The sequence below is a fragment of the Pelecanus crispus genome, chromosome 2 (assembly GCF_030463565.1).
Source record: "Pelecanus crispus isolate bPelCri1 chromosome 2, bPelCri1.pri, whole genome shotgun sequence".
Lineage (NCBI taxonomy): Eukaryota > Metazoa > Chordata > Aves > Pelecaniformes > Pelecanidae > Pelecanus > Pelecanus crispus.
In genome coordinates this window covers 154,405,229-154,428,434 of record NC_134644.1, presented here as the reverse complement: position 1 = coordinate 154,428,434, position 23,206 = coordinate 154,405,229, and the positions used below count along the sequence as shown (strand labels likewise).

The window sequence follows — 23,206 nt, the reverse complement described above, 5'->3', positions numbered from 1 at the left end:
TTTTTTCCCCCATGTGCCTTTCCAAGATTGGTCCAAGACTCAGAGACGGTCAGCTACAGAACACTTTCTGTGCTTTTATATAATTCTTCAAAGTATAATTCTTTATAAAACTCTTCACAGTAGTATTTAAAATCTAAAATAGGCTTTACTTGCAATATGAGCTTAGGACAGAGACTAAGCACTTGAATTAATAGGTTTTGTCAGAAAGGATAATCTGAGACTTTCGCCCCCAACCCCCTCTTGAAAATGGCCAAAGACAGCGTATTTCACTTACTGCTTCCCATTTGGTTTTCAAAAACCAAAAATCCCCAAAAATGAGCAAATGCATCCTACATATTCAGTAAAGTTATTAAATGAACAACAATAATCTGCATTTGTGCTTCTAAGTAAACTCCAACTTCTAAATAAACTCCAACTCAAGTTTATTTTTACATATATTTAGATTTATTTGCTATACATCACTATGACCTTATAGTACTTAAAATCCATTACAGGATTTTTTTGTTGTTGTAATAATCAGTCTTAACTCCACAAAGACAATAATACTGCTGTGGAAGACCAAAGGGGAGAAAAGCCATTTCAATTTATTTACAGTTCCTTATTTTGTAAACATTTAGTCTACACATTGCACTAAGTTCTAATAAGGATAAAGAGCTATACATAGAGACAGGAAACAAAGCCCTGTATTTCTATTCATATTGAGCATTAGCATATTATAGATGAAACATCTGCCCTTTCTCATTACCATAGCAGTAAGCTGTCTTCAAATAAGTTTTTAAAACTTTCCAGAGATGTAAATATTTTGAAATAATATACAACTACATCTACTTAAGCCAACCCATTTGGCTTTTATTCCATTTCTAGAATAATTTAAAGTGCTATAAGCAACCCGTCAATCAACACTTTTCTATAATAACAAAACTACTTTAAACATTAATTTACAAGATAATATACAATGTTCATCTGAAATAGCTGAAATTTCAGCACAAAGTCAGTCACTGTCACACTTAACAGCAATTTTTTTTTGTTTTGTTTTGTTTTTTGCAGAACATAGAATAGAAGCTTTGAAACAAACAGTTTGTTGAGCTGTTATTGCCACAATGGCTTATCAATTTTCCTACAGAAGTGGACAAGAGCTACTGGAACTGTATTCTAGCCTGCCTTTTTTTTTTTTTTTTTTGAGGTCACATGACAGTAAGAAGTTTGCATATTCCACATGTCTACTGAATTACAATATTGTCTACCTATAGTACATTATCTCATTTTAATCAGAGCTGGTGCTAACTGTAAATTTACAACATAGACCCACTCAAAAACATCACAACTATTTTTTTCTTTGGACAGGAATAAGCTATATTCTTGGAGTTGATGTGCTACACGGCTACAACAGTATAACAGTATATATCTGACACTTTATGTTGAAGAAAGATGCATCTGTTTCTGTATTTTTAATGCCCTACTACAGCTACAAATTATTCACCGAGTTCTGCTTGCTTTAGCCGTTTAATTTTGTGAAACTATCATATTCTTACATTCCCTTGCTATTTTATAAGTCGTTGCCACGTAGCTCAATATTGTCAGTATTTGTCCCAAACCTGCAGATCATTAACAGCATGTGCAAAACACTCTTTCATACCATCAGCATGCAGCTAGAACACTATTAACTGACTTTTTTCTAAACATGAACAATAAACAAGACAAGTGGCACTGTTGACTTTGGATATCTTCTAACGTGTAATAGTATGTGCTAAGGAGGAATGCTAGGCTTCTCATCTATTTGTGGCACCATATGAATTAACCCATCATTGTCTGGACCAACCTCTGCGGTACTGCTGCCAAATACCCACACGCAGCTTTCTTATATAGGCTCACAGAGGGCAACTTCATTCATAGACATAATTTGAGTACAAAAATAATAACCTATATTCAATGAAGCAGCCCCCTAGCAGGATTGCAGAAAGGTGTGTGTGGGAAACCCGGGAGGCAACTGTAATAAGGATAAGAAAATTTTGTAGGCTGCAAGGCTCAAAGTAACTAATGTTAATTTTTAGTCCACATGGTCTGTATTTTGTAAAAGTGCCTACAGCTTAGAAAAAGTATGACAGTATATTACAGATGTGAGAGCATGAAAAAAGTCTGCTATTTCAAAATAAGAACTAGATGGCCATGCTGAAAACTTACAAAAAAAATCAAAAAGGTAAACGGTGCATTATATTGCTCCCAGGGATTTTTGAGCTGCACTGATTCTTGTCAGGTTTGGGACAATACCCTGTAGAAATAGTTAAATCCTCATTCAAAACCCCAGATTTCTATGTCTTGAATAATGAAATCTTCTCGCTTAGAAAGTGTATGATTCCCAAATGTTTTACATGAATGACTTCTTCCATGGTAGAGATCACCATCGAGCCAAAGAGCAAACTCTCCCCTGCAAGACAGACAATATATTAAATAAAAAGACTGAGGGAGTAAGCATTAAACTTATGAATGAATTTTTCATTCAGAATTCAGAAATGAGGAGGAATTACAGAATTCTTTTTTAACACAAGTACCTCACAGATGTTGATAAATTTGAAGCCGCAAAGACTTTTTTTTTTTTAACACTATTTATTACTAATTTGGCAATATCCCTCTTTCAGCTATTCTGAAATAAAAAGCTAACCAGAATTCCTCAGTTTTCTGCCCCTTCAATTTGTATTAAGAAAAAGGCATAACAGTACTCTTACATGTGAAGAGAATGCTGATAAGAAGTAGTGGAAACAGCTCAAAAGCTTATACACTTGCATGGGGGGAAAAAAAAGGGGTGAAACAACATAAAATTTCTGAAGACGTTGGCATGTCTTGGAATGGTACAGTTTCAATTCAAGCCTCTTCTAGTTACACATAATTTTCAGATCTACATACTTTCAGAATCATACTATCTTGTGTCCATTCTGAATATACCAACACATACACTCCAGTAGAGCATGCAAGACATCATAACCTTGCAGGGCTGAAACCTGATGCCACACTATGCTGAAGACAAACCTCCTGTTTAAGTTTCCTGAACATAGGAAGCTAAACATCTGACATACTAAAACTTTCTTGGCTGGTAACCATTGAGTCCTGAGCTATCAAACTGAAGTTAACTCCAAATTTTCTTTTCAAAGGTGTGCAAACATACACACTTTTAACAGACTCTAATGACAAAGAGAAATTATAACTTACCCTCCTCCACCAAAAGCAAGGGAGTCCATGTCTCCTTTAATGAAGAACATGTTGTCTCCTGTCCATTTGAAAACCTAATGAAAAAAATCAAAACAGACTACTAAGTTAAAATATCTGACCTTTTTGTTTGGGTGGAAGGGAAATCAAAACCAGTAAAGACACACTATGGGTGGCTAGAGGCCAATTTAATCAAGTCACCAAGTCTACACAGACACTTCAAGGACAAGATACATGCAGACAAAAATTCTCTTACAGTTTATGCTATTTAAAATAAGACCATTTCAAAATAGGTCGTCTTTGAGCACTGAAACCTCTACACAATGAAAAATACCAAGAAAATACGCTTAGGTTAAATGATATGCCCTTTAAAAGGATGCAATTTGTGAATTTTCAGACAGATACCTGGCAGAATTTAGAATAGTAGAAAAATCTTCAGTACAACAGAAGAGGTTGAATATGTTTTTCACTATGCAAACACTACCGATTTACTGTGCACTTACGGATTCTGTTGAAAAACCTAGTATGACAACATTTTTTGGGCCAACTCCTAGAATTTTTCAGATTATTTACTGTTAGATTTATTCAGTAATTACCCTAAGATAATGCATATGGAGGCAAAAAAGCAAAAGCATACAAAGTTATTATGACTTACCTCAAAATCTGGAGAAAAAGTGAACATAAAGGTCTCTCCAGTCCCATAAAAGCCATCACTCACTTTAAATGGTTCAGATGCTAGTGCACCAAAAACCTGCACGCAGAAATGGGCAAGAGGAAATACTTAAGAAAAACTGCACAGTACCTGAGAATCTCTCATGACAGTAACTGATAAACAAATTGGGTTGCAAACGTTGCCAGATTTGGAATTCACCACAAGGTAAGTCTTACATTGTACCACTGTTCCAAGCACGTTGATTGGATATGGTATGGTATCTTGTGGTAAAATAAAAAGAAGAGGACTCTTTCTTAATAAAAAGTTAACATAGTTCTAAAAAAGAAAATCAAAGGGATGAAAACTGAACTCAGGAAATTCTCAGAAACAATGTAGTTTTTTAAAATTTCAGATCAAAAGGTTCTGCTACCTCATATTAACTCCTCTTCCACCTCAACTAGGCTATTTTCAGCAAGTTCCCAGCTGTAACTGAATTGTTATTTTTTATGTAATTTATTCATTCCAATCCAAGTAACAGGTAAGCAATGGTTACCCTGTCTTACAGAGACAGATTTTAAATAAGCCTTTGCTGGGTAGCAAAAGTATTTATAATATTCAGTAATAAGATCATTACAACAGTAGTTAAAAAGGTCTAAGGACCGATTATTAGATATTTAAACCTTAAAGTAGTATCAATTTCTCAGGAACAAGAATAACTGGGACACCCCCCCCCCCCAATTATACAAAATCAACTATACCCCATGAAGTACAACCCTCCCAAAATCCTATTCTAAGGAACTCCTTGGCTGTAGGTAGGTTTTCCAAGTATTCCTTTCCATGTTGAGCTCTATAGTAGCTGTTAATAAACACAAGACTAGGTGAGCATGAACTTCAGATCAGGAACTCAAGAATTATACACAGCTATCAAGCATCCAATAAAGACTGCCCTAGCTCAATTTTGAGTTACCAGTTCAGAACAACTGTTAGAAAATTCCTTGTTTCTCAGGAATTTTATGTGGTCCAGAAAGTTTCTTGTTCCGAAACTTCTAATTGAAATAGAAGATAGCAAGCCTGAGAGTCATGTAAAGAAAAAGATGTGCTCACAAAACTAAACACCCTTCTGCCTTCAATACACAATCTTACACTGACTTCTTATGAGAGAAAGGTTGCTAGTCTTCTAAAGAATATCAGGGATAATTTTCTTTAAACATCCTGATAACGCACATCAGACTGTCTTTATCAGATCAATCATGACAATAGCGGATGTTTTGAAATCTTTTTATTGAATTCAAGCACTAATATCTTGCAATAAACTTTTAATATTTTTGAAAAAGTATGCACAACAGCAAACAAAATTAATTTGATGCAGGTAGTACTGCACATTTTAAAAGTCACTGTTGCGACCCCATTGATACAGAGCAGGACAGAGGTAGGACTTACATACCGAACTTCCTTTAAGTCATAACATCTACAGAAGCTTCCTTATATTATTATTAATATTTTATTTAGTTATTTATTTATTTTTAAAAAGAACAAAATATCACTACACTGACAAGACACTTCCCTGTTCCTTTACTTAAATGAAAAGAATTACCTTTGAGCATACATGTGACCAGTATTTACACTCTAAAATCTGATTCTCTGGAGGAATTTTTAAACTTACTTGACAAAGTGATGAAATAAAGTATCACAGTCAGCTAAAAGTGCTCACTTCAAAGACCTGTATCAGTTTCAGATGCATTGTTAAACAGCAAATTCGGTCTAAAGGTTTGAAGTTCCATGCACTGAGGTCCAAGTTTTCTGTACCTCTGTTTTAATGCAAGCTCCCATGAGAACTAGCCCAATCCTTTTTTTGCACATTTATTTCATTGAACATATAGGATCAAACACTGGCAAGACATTTCTCTGTTATCCCACAGTCTAAATAACAAGAATAGGCTTAAGAGAAAGAAACTACCATTTATGTTTTGCTTTCTGGGGAAATAGATAAAAATCAGACCAAAATAAAAGAATTCTTTTAAGAAGAAGAAGAAGAAATGTTTGTGTTCCTGTTAACTTTCCAGAAGGCTTTTTGGTTTTGCCTTTTTTCTGTGTGTGTGTTTTTAAGGTAGACTTTAAATAAGTCCCCGTGTTATTAAGACCTGCAGCTTTTTATACTTTCCTTTTTTTAAGGCCATTACTAGTTAGATGGCCTTGTGGGTCAGAGAAAGTTCAAGTGAGCGCTGACCAAGTATAACACCCAACGCAAGATTTGTAGTAAGTCATGCTCAGAACATTAAATGATCACGTAGTCAAACAGCAGCAGTAATAATTTAAAAAAAAAAAAAAAAATCAGAGAAGTCCACCTCAATTCTGGCATGATAGGTAATTAAGTAACAACAATACAGGGAGAGGGGTGAAAAGAGGAAAATGAAATTAGGAATGAAGTAGATCTGAACATTGTTAATCAACATCTGTAGAAAATGAGCTGGCTTAAACATAATCACACTCATTTAGTCTAGTGCTACAAAGACATGCAGTGTTCTCTTCCCCCAAAATTTGTGAAGAATTCAATTTACCTTATAGACAAGGCAGTTAAAACTGCTGTTTGATTTCAGGTTTAAATTAAGAGAAGCAACAGTTGTCCTATTAGAAAGAATACTAGCTCTAAAATACTTTTTCTAAAAATAGGCTTGGCTCAGTTGAAATACGTTTTAAGTGAGAAGACTTGTGTTCAAAAAAACAGGTAGATGTGGCACTTCGGGACATGGTTTAGTTGACATGGTGGTGTTAGGTTGATGGTTGGACTGATGATCTTGGAGATCCTTTCCAACCTTAATGATTCCTGGTTTTTACTTTCATTAAAAAATTAATCCAGCCACCAAGCTAGGAAACATGAAATTGCTACTCTACCCTTAATTGGTTTAGTGGTGGACTTGGTAGTGTTAGGTTAATGGTTGGACTGGATGATCTTAAAGGTCTTTTCCAACCTAAATAATTCTATGATTCTATGACTTAACAGAGTGATTCAGACTACGTGATGACATTTTAGGTTGATAGTAGTCAATCATTCTAAGCTGGTACTTTGGGTATTGCTGAGAAGTCTCTACAAGTAAAGGCTGGGAGAGGGATTATTCTATGCATGCTTTACTTAGTTTTGGCTAAGGCTTTTAATGACCTCATTATAAAATCAGGTCTTCCATCAGGACTTTAAGAATTATTGATTCATTGTCCTTCAAAGACAACTGACCAAATATCCAAGCCTTAGATACTAGGTATTTGGTTACCCTAATCCTCAAGTTTCTATCAATTAAGTTGTTTAGCAACATAACATTTTTTTAGGGTTTTATTTGGTTACTTCAGCATCACAAAACAATTACCTCCAACCCTGACTTCATGCATATTTTCTGTGACAATAGAATTTGAACTTCAAGACAGTATTTCATTTTTACCTGATCTTTACTACCCATTTCATTAACTAACTGTTAAGGTTAAAAATTAAAGATGAGACTCCAAAAGAATGTGTAATTGCTGTAGTCTATTCTGTCTATTGATAGAGTTCTGCAGAAACCAGTACTCAACTTCCCCCCCGCCTTTTTTTGTTACCTTTGCACATGTCATCTCTAAAACGTAGAACAGGCGAGACTTTTTTTCCCCTCTTGTGATTTCAAGTGTCTGGGGCAGTAAGCTAGACTTCAGAAACCTGGGTGTAACTTTTCTCCGTCAAACATTTTATGACCTTCAACTTTGCTTACTATATGCAGGTAACTGAACTTAAATAGAGCATCTTTTAGGGTAAAAATCCATATTGAATTCAAATTAAGAAAGTGATTCATGAACAGAACAAAATGGGCTGCTGAAATAAAGAAAACCCTATGTTTAAATAACCACATGAATATCTTCTAGCAACTCCACAGCAATGTGAAGCCATTGAACCTTTCTGATTATCTCTTAATTTGTATGTAGCTTCAAACTACCTAAGTCTCTGGATCCCAACGTCTTTTAAGGGCTCAAGTTATTTGAAGAGCAGCTCTGGTAGCTACATTCAGGTAGCTTAGTCATGTCTTAGTTCAGATCAATACCCTCAGAGCTGACATTACATCTAGTTAAGCAAATATAGGTAAAAAATGAAGTACATATCAGATTTCATTAACAACTGACATTCCTTGAGAGGAATTAGCCTTCTGTTAGAACAACATAGAGTTGTGCTAATCCTAAACTATCTCAGTTCAGCCTTTACACAGGTATGAACTTGTCACACAAGACTTATTTCACTGTTTGTCTTGGATCATCTCAGGGCTGTTGTTTGTACACCAGCAAACCACAAAGCTAGCACATTCTAACTGTATGGAAAACCTTACATGTTTTATTTAAGAGACTCTGAAGCTTGCTTCATATACAGGAGTATTTTATTTCTAATTATAGAATAAATTAGGTTATGAAAAACCTCAGATGGTCTCTTGTACAGTTCCCTACTCAAAGGGGGACAAATTTTGAAGCTATCTTGGGTTGACTCAGAGTCTTGTCCACTTAGGCTCTGAGTACCTCCAGGAATAAGGATTCCACAGCCTCTCTATGTACATGTTCTACATACTTCCATCACCAAATCTGGGTCTTGAAAGATCACATTGCTGCTATAAGCAACATTAAAAGAATCAGGCTTTACAGCAAAAGAGCTATTTGCTTCCCATCAGTTATTTTAGTCCTTTGAGAAGTGATGTCTATAGGGTTTCTGCATGAGATTGGATTGTTGTGGCTCATTGGGAGTGGGTACCTAAAACTCCCAAGTTCTATGCTCCATATACACTTTTCCAGTGTATATAATACAAACTGAAGAATGACTTATTGTAAAACTACACAGTCCTTTGGGTGGTTAAGTGCATTAATTCTGCTTCTGGAACACTACTTGTTTAGTGACTCATGTTCAGGAATTAGGTATTAATTTCTTTTTAAATGACTGTCAGAGCAGACACCAGAGCTTGGTGTCTTCACTAACAGAAGCACATACCAGTAGTTATGGACTGGCTGCCTAACAACTGTAACATTTCTGTAGAATCTACATAACTCCTACTACATACATACATAACTACATAGATTTCTTGGGCACCTTTATTAGAGGATCTCCTAGAATTGACTACCGCAGGCAATTTAGGTGGCTTCAGATTCCAACCTTCAACTAGACAATGTTCAGCTTTTACACAAATAAAGCTTTAGTTTATGAAAGCTGAGTGTTTTGGCTAGGGTTTTTTTTGTCAGCACTTTAAGTAAAATTGTTAATTGATTTTAAAAAGAAATCAAGATTAGAGAAGGTTTTGGAAAAGAAAAGAAAAAATAGGGTGAGGCTTAACAGACTTTAATGAACCAGATTATGAAAAGTTACAAGGTACACTTGCTCCTTACTCAATGTCAACCTCAGATAAAGGCTGTCTTCATAAACATGGACAACAAAGAACAGGGTCTCACAGGAAGTAGCCCAGCAAATGAATTAATTCTAGTTTGAAGGAAACGTACCTCAACCGAGGTTAAGAAAAACACAGTATCTTTCATAAACATAGAAGCTATAAAGTGGGCAGAACAAGGAATGCCAAAAAAGAGTGAGGAGTTATGCTTAGCAAATGGCAAGAAACTATCTGGTCATAATTCTGTCATTCTTCAAAAAGGCTGAATCTCATTTGGGATCTTCCCTGAACTAGATAGCCTAGACAGGCAGTGATCTTGGGAGCATAAAATATGAAAACACCTGGTCTCCTGGTCTCTCTTAAAATGAATACTATTTATGCCCTTCCAGAATGTATCTTAGCATATTGCTAGTGAACTACTTCTGGATACACTCTCCTACAAAAAAAGTACTCAGATTCTTTTTCAGTCATGGAAAGCAGTTTTATAGTACTATCTGCCAGGAAGGTACAACGTATTAAAGATAAATTAACTGCTTTTGAAAAATCAATAGCTTCTCTAAAAAATGGATGACCCTGATTGATTACCAAAGGGCACAGTAGGCTACCATTGTCTTATTTTTCATGATTGTAGAACCTTGCATCAAGGGGAGAAAGAGTCTATACCGAACTTCCACAGGTTTTGAATTCAAAGAGTGTAAAATTTATTTTCAGCTGTCAAATGCAAAGACATTTCTCATTAATAGCTTGAAAGACAGAACTACTGAAAACACCGCTCACTACATTGGTGAAGGACTCAGCATGTAAAACTGGTCTGAATCTTTCTTTCTGTAGCATATGTTGCATGCTGAATACACATGGATTTCACTCACTCTCGCGTGGAACTCAGGTGAGATCTGCTGTACACTGTGAAAGATACAAGTTCAGGTGGCTACTTGTCCCAAAAGCCCAAGGAATGTTTTCATACATGTCCCTGGGCATGAGCCTGTAAGTTGAGATTTATCATGGTTTGTTTCACAAAAAAAAATATGACATGTCTCTTAATTCCCTGCTTTGTTTGGACAACCATGACACTTTTTGAACATGCAAGTTGAGATATTCATATATGGAAGGTCATCTGAATACTTCCAGCAACAGAACAATACTACATGCTGGTGGCAAGACAGCCCTGTCAGAAAAGGGACATTGTATTTCTGGGCCAGATAATCAGGTACTAGGAAGTAGATATCTTACAAATTAATCTTAAGAAGCTAATAAGGGAATCATAGAAGGATAGTTACCAAAGAACATTTAACAGGCTGATGGGTCTGTTGAGACATCTCAAGTCTATTGCATAGTTTTTTATCTTCAAGATTAAAAAGTAAATGAAGAAAAGTTCCCTTTTGAAAAACTTCTGGGAAAGAGAGTGCTCTAGTAGCAGAGATTTAGGAGGGAATTTTCTTCTTAAGGGATCCCTGAGGCAGGAAACAGAAGGAACAAACAAGTTGTGACTTGAATTAGAAAACGTACCCTTCATCTACAGTTTTCAGACCCCTTGAATAATATGAGCCCATGCTTCCTGAAAACAAAACAGTGATTACCAAAGCGGGACAGGTAAGTGAAGAAAACACCACAGACTTTGCAGTGGTTCTGTTAATTCTTCATGACAGCAGTAACTTGCTTCCACAAGAGAGCACAGAAGTTTCACAAAGAATGAATCAAAGTCTCATGCTGCCTGTAACGTTCACTTATTATCAGAACACTCAAGAGATGACGTTTGCTATTCAAATGGTGAGATGTGATCCACTTTCTGGAATTCATACCACAGTCAAAGGGGAATAGGGCACAACTACAGAGACTCAATGAACAAAAATTCATTATGCAGCAAAGACCCTGCAGCCCCTGAATGGGAAAAAGATGCTGGCTGCAGCCACAGAACGTACCAAGCAGCACTGGCCGCAGCTGGTAGTGACATTCCAACTCAACAAGATCTTCTGACACCAGAAAGTTTTAGAGACTATACTTCTTGTGCTTTAGGTGCATTAAAAAAAGAATAGTAAAAGTAAATTCAGTTATTGGGTATTATAAGACTCATGCATTTTGACAACGAACTTGTATCATTAAAGTAGATATGTAGTCGGTCAGAGGATTCCTTGACAGTGAAATATGTTTTTAAAAGCCTCTACGTAACTATCAAGGAGAAAATCAGCTTGATGCACACAATTTTGTCTTCCATGATGGACTGACATGTCAGCTACGCCTTTATACTCCTCAAGCATTTTTCTTGATGGGTCCCCTACCTCCACGCAAATATTTTCTTACCTGTCCATCACTGTCCTTGATAACCAACAGCACAGGTGTGTCTAATCCCAGCATAGTTCGATACAAAGTCTTCAAGCTCATGCCATGCTTTGCAGTACTGTATACAAGAGTCCATGGATATCCAATGGTCCGTGGTGGAAGAGACTTTGTGAGCTGTTACCAAGATAATGACAACTCTTATTTAAAAAAAAAAAAATATTACATATAAATGAAAGCTGATTATGTTCTTCTGAACTACTACAAGTGGCCCTATAAAAGCTAGTTTAAAACTTCAGACCAACTCTAAAGTTTCACATCTAAGTTTTCTATCCCTGGTCTCTCAAGCAGGTTTCTTTTCCTACCTCTACCAGTGATCTGCAGAAGAATGATTTAGCAACTGAAGAACATGTGTTTGGTGAGGTCTCTAAAAGGTTTATCTAAAGACAGTAAAACCACGTAGTTATTCTTGCATAAACAATACTATGCCTCAGTACTGGGGAACTAGAATACTCAAGTCAACAGGTAACAAGCTGGAGAGTAAAGGATGCTTGTTCTTCTGTTTCTGTGCCTTTGAACACAATCAGCCTTGATCCAAACCTTCAATCAACACATTTAATGAGATGACTTTGGAATGAACTGCAGTGAAAGCCAAGCTGTTTTCAGGGAAGAATGAAATAAAGGCACACAGACTAGTGTGGTCATGGTATATTGAAAGTTATGATAAGAAAAAAGCGCAACATTTTAGCTACGAATTATGTTGTGCTCATGCATTTAGTACCACACAAGGCCTTCCTACTGGTATGTTTTACACTATGGTCATAGCATTTGTAATATATTAACATAAAATACTAAAAAGTGACGTATATAAGTTAATACCTTTTCAATTTGTTCTGGCTGTAGTAGTTCACTGGGATCGCTAAGATTTGGCCGGAATGCTTCAGGCTCCAGGTCTGTTTTGATATCTGTTGCCTGTTTTGAATTGATATCTTCTCTTGTTGTTATCTACAAAAAGAACAAGAAAATGAGTATTCACAATTCTGTTAGCAGGGAAGAGAAACTCTGCAAGTTTAAGATCATGCAGTTGACTGATTTACAGTTACACAACTCCTTCAGAGTTAAGAAGTCCATTAGATTTGATCTGACCAAGATTTCCACTGCTTCCGCTAGCAAGCCGGTACTCGACTATATACTAAGAATAAATTACACAGGCACCTACTCAGAAGTAAGCTATGGTTTTATGGTTTAAAAAAAGAAGAAAAAAAAAAGAGAGAGTTCTCATACACAGCTGAAGGACTTCAAATGTTTTTCAGAGGCCAGCTTACAAAGTGCTTGCATTTTAATACTAACATAGCATTTACATTAAATGTAATTAAAAAACCCAGATGGAAAAGGAATTGAAACTTCAACATGGACATTTCTCAGTAGTTTCTGAATCAATACTCTAAAATTAGAGTACTTGCAAAAGTTTTCAGATATGTAATAGACATGTGGAAAAACTGCTGTCAAGTATTTTGAGTAAAGCATCTGAATGAAGCCCTAGGAATACTGCTGCTCCATAAACTGATCTGCTGGAGTACTTATGGGAATTGAAGAAGAAAGGATTGAGAGGATGGGGAGCAGAAAGCAGCATTAATACTTATGGTGCATAGTGAGCTTTGGCGTCTGGCACTATGCACGAAGATCCTGTAGTAGTTTAAACTAACTGTCCCATACACCCACCCTACTGAGCTGCTGTAGATCACCATTTAGTGGACGCAGCAGAAGGCCACAATACTCCTCATCAGATATCATAGTTTATGACAGCTTTTTACCCCAGTCCATATTCACTGGCACTTTCAAGCTGAAGTGCTATGTGTTGAGAACTAGACTAGCTGAGACCCAAACATGCTTTCTTTTACAAATCTTACGGCAGGGATAGTTAATACTTGCTGTGGGGATAGTGAAATCTGACAAAGTATGACAAAGTGAAGGAAGTCAGTAACTTAAGCCACTGCAGAAAAACTCATTAAAATGTTGAGAGATTTACTAAAAAAAAAAAAATCTTAACAAGAATGAGTGCATCTGAATAATTTATCAGCCTGAACCAAGTTTCACTGAAAGTCAGACTGTCCAAATTGTTTAAAGCCTGAATCCTGAGAATTTCAAGAAAATACCTGCCAAAACCACCTGCCAACTCCAGAACAACCACCAGTGTTTGCCACATGCCTCATACTCTAAACATACAGAACACAAGTATGGTATTTCACATACCACCATGATAAACTTTGCCAAGCTTTTGTGAAGAGAGCTTTCTTAGTTAACAAAAGAAAAGCCAAATCAAAGAAAATTCTGAAATACAGATAAAGCTATTTAAACAAATACAGACACCTGAGGAAAAAAAAGGTATCCCTCTCCTCTCCCTCAAGAACTATGAAAAAAGTTACTATCACAAACTCCTGTTACTTAAAAAAATAGGCCTATAAAGTTGAAATAAAGTATATTCATACCATAACTTAATTACAATATTAATTCTTAAGAAAAGGTGCACTTAAAGAAAGTGACTATCAAGCAAGCAAAAAGCTCAAGCCTTCCATTTTTCAATGGAAAGTAACAAGCATTTCCAATGTAAGCTATGCACTAATTTCCATATCACAACAAAAAAGTATATGCAGTTTTCCATACAGCTTCATGTACAAAAAGATGACCTACCATTACAGAGTGCTATCTGTAAAACATGTTATTTGGTAGTCCAACTCTTTTCCACCTCAAATGCCTTTTGTACATCACAGACTACTTCAACTCCATAAAATTTCAGCACTGTTCAAGTGTACAGCAGAAAGCTTATTTCCTTTGTTATTCTTTAATTGTGATTAGATTGCATCATGCAAAACATGAGTAATTTGGATTGAAGTGGTGGGGGGTGGGGTTTGTGTGGTTTTTGTTGGATTTTTCTCCATTTTTCATCATTATTATTATTACAGTAAAGCAACTTTCTTCTAGGAAGAACACTGCTTTGTAGAAGTGGACAAAGACACGTGTCTGTTCAAAGGTATCCATTTGACAGAACACAGTTTCAAAACTTGCAAATTTATTTCCCACTAAACTTTGACCTGTAGTCAGATTCCAGGGGCGTCCAAGGTTAGTGACAGCCATGCAGTCTATACCACAAATACTTAAATAGCCTCACAGCAGAGAGTTTATAGGCTCCAGCCCATCACATCAGATTTTTCAAGTCAGCCTAAACCCTGACTTTGGGCATTCCAGGTGAAAGGTATTTGGAAAGAGCTCTTGCACTTCCAGGATATTAATATAAGGATTTTCCACCACCACTTGCCAGAAACAGAACTGTTTTGTTCTAAAGTGGGAATGATTTTTTTTTTTTTTGGCAAAATTTCTGGTTTTCCCATAGAAATAGAACTGCAGCTTTGGGGTTCACACTCATTATTGATTTATGCAACCATACTGCCTACAAAACATTTTAAATCAATTAATTACTGATTATTAAACAAACAGAAATAAAAGCCCTACGAAAAAGTTTTCTTATATGTAATTACATAATAGGTGGAAAAAGGCACGATTAAAATAAAAAAAAAAAAAACCCACAAACAAAAGAACCAGAACCAAAAACTTTTTACAGTTCAGCAACCAATTACTACAGGGAAACAAAATACTCAATGCTTCTAAGGAGTTCTAAGCTATGCTTTCCATCAGTAAGTTATGCATGATGTACACAGCAGCTAACAATTTCATAGTCCCAAAGAACTAAGAAACACCTAAAGAGAATGCAAATATCAGTTTAAGTCCATATCAGTAAACTGTCAAAAATTCAAACTGAAGTACTGTTTTTGAAACAGACAGTTCCATTACCAGCTCCACGTGTATGACCTCTGCCATGTCAAACTGCCTCAGTTACCTGCTTGCATAATGGAAAAAATACTTACCTATTCCACAGAAGTTGTGAAGCTTCATACTTGCCAAGTACTGTGAGATTCTTGATGAAAGATTCCTATATAAAATTAAATACCCATGCAACAAGGTTTTGGATTCTTCACCTGGTTTGCATTCTTTTTAGGAAAGCTTCTATCTAACACAACACACCTGTCTAAAGTGGAAGTTAAAACACATCACTCTTGAGTCAAGCAGTACTGAGAACAAACTTTCAAATTCTGACAGAAAATTCCTGTTTGAAAAAGTTGGAAGTAATAATTCCATCATAAAATTACTAATTCCATCATAGCATTGCACAATTAAATACATCCAAAACAAAGGAATTTTCTGCTGGATCCTCGTAGTGCTGTAGATAAGACAAACCCACTGAGTGTGGGACTTGCCCTGATCAAAGACACTACAAAGAAAGATGTTTTGGTATCTGGAGATGGGATTTAAACTACTGAAGAGGGCACCTGGAGACGTCTGCAGAGTGTGCGCAGTTCTTCACTATTTAGAGCATCGATCCTGCGGTGATACTCAGCCACTGACACTACCTGAATATGGAGACAGGAAGACAATAATTCCACTGACAGTTGAAGAAAAGTAAAAAGGTAAGAAAGAAAAAAAGTGGAGGAGAGTAATGAAGGGAAAAAGTGCAATGATAACAAACAAACAAGAAGTGCTAAAAGATGTTTGTTTCTGCAAGGACAATGTGCATGTAGGTGATTTTAGACATATGAGTAGACACAGCAAAATTACAAATTAAACGCTAATGGCACTAGCAGTCAGATATATCTCACTGCTCTAGGATGAATACAGAAGTGATACAGGAGCGCATAAAGTTACCAGTATCAGGATGCTAAATTAGAAGTCAATCTGAGTTGCATGCCTTAACACAAACTCTTCAGCCCAAAGTACTCTCAAACACTCTACACCCAGATTAATGAGTCCTGTGAACCTGGTTTGCTTTCCTGGATAAAGAACAGAAGCAAACCTCAGGCTTCTCAGTAGGTTCTGACTCTTTTATCTGGCAGTGAAGATACAGTTAAGGACAAGGTGGCAAGACTAAAGTTTAACAAACTCCCCAATACCACCCCACAATATCTTTATCCTGTACATTCTATTCACCTCCAAAGCTTCAGCAGCTGCTCATCCGTTAACACATTCACTCCAAATGGCACCTCCACTTTGGCAGGAGGTGTACAGTCAGAAAGCTCTAGAACATGCTGCTCTGGTGCAACAAGCTGGCTAAAGGACTACAACAGTCATTTTGATGTAACTACAGCAAATAATGTGATTTTGAGAATGACTCAAAATCATCATTTTTATGAAAGCATCTTAAAACAGCTGGTGGAGAGATTAAATGGATGCCCCATGTAGTAAGAGTGTATTAAAAACTTCTAGAGCCTACCACAGTGCAAAGGAAGATAACCACAAGTCCAGCAGCTCCCCATCTACCTGCCCCTACTACAAGGAGTTTGGCCAGATACTCGCCACTGTCCTGAGTACAGAGCCCACAGTCATGCATGACTGGCTCTTGAGCAGCGATGGTTCACTCTACCCCATGCAACTGCAAGGCAAGAAAAAGGAATACTTGTGACATCCAGTTTTATTACTGAATAATCAGTAATTATTAGCACTCAGTTTATTTCCACCATTTTCTACTGTTCTCTTAAAAAAAAAAAAAATCAAGAAAATTGTTGTAAATTGTATTGGTTTGTGCATTCCCAGAGTCAAGTAGCTATATGCAAAGCTTTAACAATATTCCACTCAAGCGTGTAAGTAATAGTGTAGTTTTATCCTTTTATTTGCTATGACACGTCATTGTAGATTACATTGTTCACCCCAGCACCTTATAAACGTAATCTGAAAAACAATAATGTGAGGACCTTTTAGCCTTGTTGCTTCTTTAAGCTCAGCCCCTACCACATGAGAGGCAGTAGTTAACTTACAATGGGCCACAAATTTGTGGTTACTTAAGGAGATTCCTGAAAAAAAAAAAAAAAACAACCCCAAAAACCCCAAACCAAAAAAAAAAAACCCAAAACCAAACCCAACAACTCCTCCTCCCTGACACCATTATATATTTGCCCTTTCACATACTGGAATGTACATAATTTTATAGGCAATATCATCTTGCCTTTGACTTGTCAAACACATACTCTATCTAAACAGCCTGTACCTGGGAACTGCTTATCAACCCTTTTGCTCAGTGATCAAGATCTGACACACCTTTTCATAAGTCAGGGGATGCCTGCATCCTCAGAACAGGTGCACAAGGTATTCTGATAGATTTCTTACCTGAAACATGAATATTTATCCAAGTATGTACACAATAATAGCTCCTTGGCATCGTGAACCTATTGCACACCACCACATTACATCTTTACAGCTGTTTTGTGAACAAAAGCCTGCATACTGGCAGACCATTGGCATGCAATGACAAACGTCATAAAAAGCACATCACAGAATGTCAAACTATCAACAGGAAAATTAAGGGCAAGGAATCCACCCTCTCAAACCCAGTGCTTATTTTAAGTATACAGCCCATACTATATTCTGTAAGTAAACCACAAAACAAACTCAGTTATCCACTCATCACTGAAGTTGGCTTTCAATGAGTACATTAAGATACCTCAACAGTTCAGCTACAGTACTTGACCTTCTATAAAATGCTTACAGTTTAGGTCAACATGCTTTATTTTTGCTTTGCAGTGGACAAGATTATGTGCTTCAGGATTCTGTAGCTCGTTTAATCGCGAAGTCATGTCTGTCTAAGCCTCCTGGCAGCAACCTTCTACAGCTTCATGAAAGAAGTGATTGAAATACATCTTGAAAACAGCTAGCATTTTGTCCCTGCAAGGTCTGAGAGGGTTGTTTTGAAATGTTAGTAGTATCATTAGTTAGAAGTTTATTCTGGTTTATAACCTGGTTTAATTCATAGTCTGCTTATGCTGTTTCCTCTTCCATCAAGATGTCTTCATTTTCCTTCCTTGTAGTCATATTAATCCTCTATTCTATTTCACCAAGCTAGATAAACCAGTTATTTTCCTCCCTTCCCCCCAGCCCCTACCCCAGCTCTTTGTTCTCCTGATCATTTTAGAAGCTACTTTCTACCTCATTCCACGTTGAACTTTCATTCTTAAACACAGAACTTTATTAGTTTTTGACACAGTATTAGAAATACCTGGAAAGCAAGGTCTTTCATTTGTGAAAGACAGATGCAGTTTTCTATGCATCATACTGGTCTGTGGTTTTCAGTACAGAATGTTTCTTTGTAATAAAATTATTGTATTTTTGGGCAGGTAGCAGTGGATGCTATTTATCTGTGTTTCACCAAGGTTTTTGATGCTATCCTATAGTAGCCTTGCAATCAAATCAGTTATGTATCAAACGCATAAAGAACAAGGCTGAAAAAGCAGCTGGACCACTGGGCTCAAAGGGTTGATGCTATTGATGGTTAAGGACTGGAACAGGCTTCCTAGGGAGGCTGCAGAACCTCCAACCTTGGAGGCTCTCAAAGTTTGACTGAGCAAGGTCGAGTCAACCTGGACAAATTCTTACATTTAAGTCCTCAAGGTATAGGACAAGGCTTTCCAAATTCCAATACAGTCCACGTCCTTACACAGAAATTGCCAAATTGCCCAAAATTGTAGCAATCTAAGTATTCTGCCCAGGATTAAAATGCAGGCCTACCTGTACGAGTTTGCTATGTGCTTTATTTGCCACACACTCTTCGTTATGCTAGATCAGCATCCTGTTTCCTTGATACCCAAAGCTACTTTTTCAAGATCAGGAAGCATTCCTGACAGACCCTCTGTTCTCTCTCTAGTTATTTTCTGCTTCAAAGAGAATGCAGGAGGAAAGAACAGCAGCTAAACCTCTTATGGTTAACCTGGGCACTGGCTGGAATAGACCGAAACAAATAATGTATATGGCCAGGAGATCAGTGTGCTTCGGGGCAAAAATGATTCTGCTTATGGACTCAGAACAGTCTACCACAGGACAATTCCAAGGGCTAATCAAGTTTGAAATTATATGGGAGATATCCTTAGACATCTAATACTACCTGCTCTATTCATAATAGCAACATTGATGAGAAAACATGAGATAAGCCATATGACTTGTAGCATGAATGCCTTTCAACTTGACTCTCCACACCATGTATATGCAAGTTAGCCACTTAGCAGAACACACAACAGTTTTAATATTTACTGCAGTAAGTCAAATTGCAGGTTTGCATACTAATGATTCAACCAATCAAGAGGCTTAGGATTCTCCTTCTGGAGAAACTCATGTTTCTAAACCTTGTTTTTCTGAAAGTATGTTGGAGTACCTAACTCTTGCAAGCTATACTGGCATACACAGTGAGCAAAACAGAAATAAAAATTCCTAATAAGGAGTTTATTTGTCCTTCAGCAACACACATGAAAACAGTTACAACTGTTTGAATGCCCATGAAGGACAGTTTGCCATGCAGACAGTGACACACCAGCCCCTTCACAGCCACTGGTCATAACAATCTGTTACATGCAGCTGCAAATGTGAAAACTGCTTACACGGAGGCATTCCTCTGCCAGTTTAACAAAGCCAAGAGTGACCAACATGCATGCACCTAATGCATGTTTGCTAACAGGGTGGTGTAATTGCCAAGTATAAGACCAAGTATAGCTAAAATTTCAGAGTTAACAAGTAGCTGAAACTGTCTCCTTGGAGAAAGGGAGGGTCTTATCGGAGCCGAACAGTGCTTCTGAAAGATAAGAATGGAGAAAGCATAATGGTGTAAGTGGTTCTCTCCAACATAGGTTATCTATACCCTCATGATTAACTGTGAATATGAAATAAAAAAAACAAATATTAAGAAAGAGAATGAAAGCTGAACAATTTCACTTTGAATCTTAATACTTCTGTGTAAAATCAGGTGAACTGCAAGCTTCATAAACATTATTTCTTGAGAGTCAAAAAAAAAGTTTCACCTTAAAGTTCCAGGATATTTAATTGAAAAAATACATGCTAATGTAATTTTATCAGGCTATTGACAAAGTTACTCCAAAATATCAGTCCACCTCCAATTCATGAGTACATGGGGAGGGAAAAGAAAGGATCAAACCCTTTCTAAAGGCTGTAAATATCTTCCAATGAAAATAAAAGGTGCACTTACAAACTGAATGCTGTTATGAATATTTTAAGAGAAAACACTAACTTTCTTTTTCAGACAAATTTAGTTTCCTCCCAAAATGTTAGACACTGCTTGAGAGAAAGCCATATTGAAGCAGTCTTCTCTATCACAAATACGGTTATTTGGGACATACTGATGATACTACAGTAATGCATTAATTCATAGGGTTTACCACATCAGATAAACAGTTATGAGGTATCATTCTGAAAAAAAAAAACAACACCCTAAGACTAATTTAATTTGATTCATTTTTAATGAGAAGAAAAAAAATCCATGCATAATGTTTCCATGTGCCTCCTTGCTAATAGAATCATAGAATCATAGAATCATCTAGGTTGGAAAAGACCTTTAAGATCATCCAGTCCAACCATTAACCTACACTACCAAGCCCACTCTAGACTAATCAAGGGTAGACCAGACTAAACCATATCCCGAAGTGCCACATCTACCCGTTTTTTAAACGCCTCCAGGGATGGTGACTCCACCACCTCTCTGGGCAGCCTGTTCCAATCCCTGACCACCCTTTCCGTAAAGAAATTTTTCCTAATTTCCAGCCTAAACCTCCCCTGGCGCAGCTTAAGCCCATTTCCTCTTGTCCTATCGCTAGCTACTTGGGAGAAGAGACCAACACCCACCTCACTACAACCTCCTTTCAGGTAGTTGTAGAGAGCGATAAGGTCTCCCCTCAGCCTCCTCTTTTCCAGGCTAAACAACCCCAGTTCCCTCAGCCGCTCCTCATAAGACTTGTTCTCCAGACCCTTCACCAGCTTCGTTGCCCGCCTCTGAACACGCTGCAGCACCTCAATGTCTTTCTTGTAGTGAGGGGCCCAAAACTGGACACAGTATTCCAGGTGCGGCCTCACCAGCGCCGAGTACAGGGGGACAATCACCTCCCTGCTCCTGCTGGCCACACTATTCCTGATACAAGCCAGGATGCTGTTGGCCTTCTTGGCCACCTGGGCACACTGCTGGCTCATGTTCAGCCGGCTATCTACTAACACCCCCAGGTCCTTTTCGGCCAGGCAGCTTTCCAGCCACTCCTCCCCAAGCCTGTAGCGTTGCATGGGGTTGTTGTGACCGAAGTGCAGGACCCGGCACTTGGCCTTGTTGAACCTCATACAGTTGGCCACGGCCCATCGATCCAGTCTGTCCAGGTCCCTCTGCAGGGCCATCCTACCCTCGAGCAGATCGACACTCCCACCCAATTTGGTGTCGTCTGCAAACTTACTGAGGGTGCACTCGATCCCCTCATCCAGATCATTGATAAAGATATTGAACAAGACTGGCCCTAAAACAGAGCCCTGGGGAACACCGCTCGTGACCGGCCGCCAACTGGACTTAACACCATTTATCACTACTCTCTGGGCTCGGCCACCCAACCAGTTCTTTACCCAGCGAAGAGTATGCCTGTCTAAGCCGTGAGCTGCCAGCTTCCCGAGGAGGATATTATGCGAGACGGTGTCAAAAGCTTTGCTAAAGTCGAGGTAGATGACATCCACAGCCTTTCCATCATCTACCAGGCGGGTCACCAGGTCATAGAAGGAGATCAGGTTGGTCAAGCAGGACCTGCCTTTTGTGAACCCATGCTGGCTGGGCCTGATCCCCTGGTTGACCTGTACTTGCCTGTGGAGTTCGCTCAAGATGAACCTCTCCATAATCTTCCCCGGCACCGAGGTCAGGCTGACAGGCCTGTAGTTCCCCGGGTCCTCCTTCCGGCCCTTCTTGTAGATGGGCATCACATTGGCAAGCCTCCAGTCATCAGGGACCTCCCCTGTTAACCAGGACTGATGATAGATGATGGAAAGTGGCTTGGCAAGCTCCTCTGCCAGCTCCCTCAGTACTCTCGGGTGGATCCCATCCGGCCCCATAGACTTGTGAGCGTCCAGGTGGCATAGCAGGTCATTAACTGCTTCCTCCTGGACTATGAGGGCTCCATTCTGGTCCCTATCCCTATCCTCTTGCTCAAGGGCCTGAGTACCCTGGGGATGACCGGTCTGGCTGTTGAACACAGAGGCAAAGAAGGCGTTAAGTACTTCAGCCTTTTCCTTGTCCTCGGTGACAATGTTCCCCCCCACATCCAGCAAAGAATGGAGATCCTCCTTGGCTCTCCTTTTATTGCTGATGTACTTATAAAAGCATTTTTTATTGTCTTTTACAGCACTGGCCAGATTGAGTTCTAGCTGGGCTTTTGCCTTTCTAATTTCCTCCCTGCAGGACCTAACAAGATCCCTGTACTCCTCCTGAGCTGCCCGCCCCTTCTGCCAAAGTAAGCCTCAGTTTAACAAAATAGGTAATATGAAGAGTTCACAGCTGCAACTATCAGACTATTTACATGCTCATACCACCAGAAGTGTTCCTAGATATATTTTGAACTAGGACCCAAAAATACAAGTTACAGATGGAAGTGATTGTAGTGGCAGGTCCAGCCCTCCGCTACATGGAAGAGTTTAGGAAAAACAGATCAATTGAGGGAACTAGTATTTATTTGAATTCCAACAGCATCTAGGAATTCAAAATGTAGACCCCATTCTTTTACATGGGCTCTGCCTAAAACAAGACCACCCAAAACACCAAACTGCTACCTGCCCCCCCCCCCCCCCCCCGCAAAAC

General features: G+C 38.1%; 1 protein-coding gene across 4 annotated transcripts in view; it reads right to left on the bottom strand.

Moving 5' to 3' along the window:
- Positions 1 to 427: 427 nt before the first annotated feature.
- The window catches only part of OXR1 (oxidation resistance 1), an 88,071-nt gene continuing 65,292 nt past the window's right edge, over positions 428 to 23,206 (bottom strand). For 3 of the 4 annotated variants that reach the window (XM_075704695.1, XM_075704693.1, XM_075704696.1), the window contains 6 exons: positions 15,891 to 15,971; positions 12,385 to 12,510; positions 11,530 to 11,682; positions 3,857 to 3,952; positions 3,205 to 3,278; positions 428 to 2,425 (listed from right to left, as the gene is read on the bottom strand). In XM_075704695.1, coding sequence (XP_075560810.1) covers positions 2,290 to 2,425; positions 3,205 to 3,278; positions 3,857 to 3,952; positions 11,530 to 11,682; positions 12,385 to 12,510; positions 15,891 to 15,971 — 666 coding nt within the window. In that variant the 3' untranslated portion in view covers positions 428 to 2,289. The remainder of the gene's footprint in view (positions 2,426 to 3,204; positions 3,279 to 3,856; positions 3,953 to 11,529; positions 11,683 to 12,384; positions 12,511 to 15,890; positions 15,972 to 23,206) is intronic. The other variant, XM_075704697.1, reaches the window with a different exon arrangement.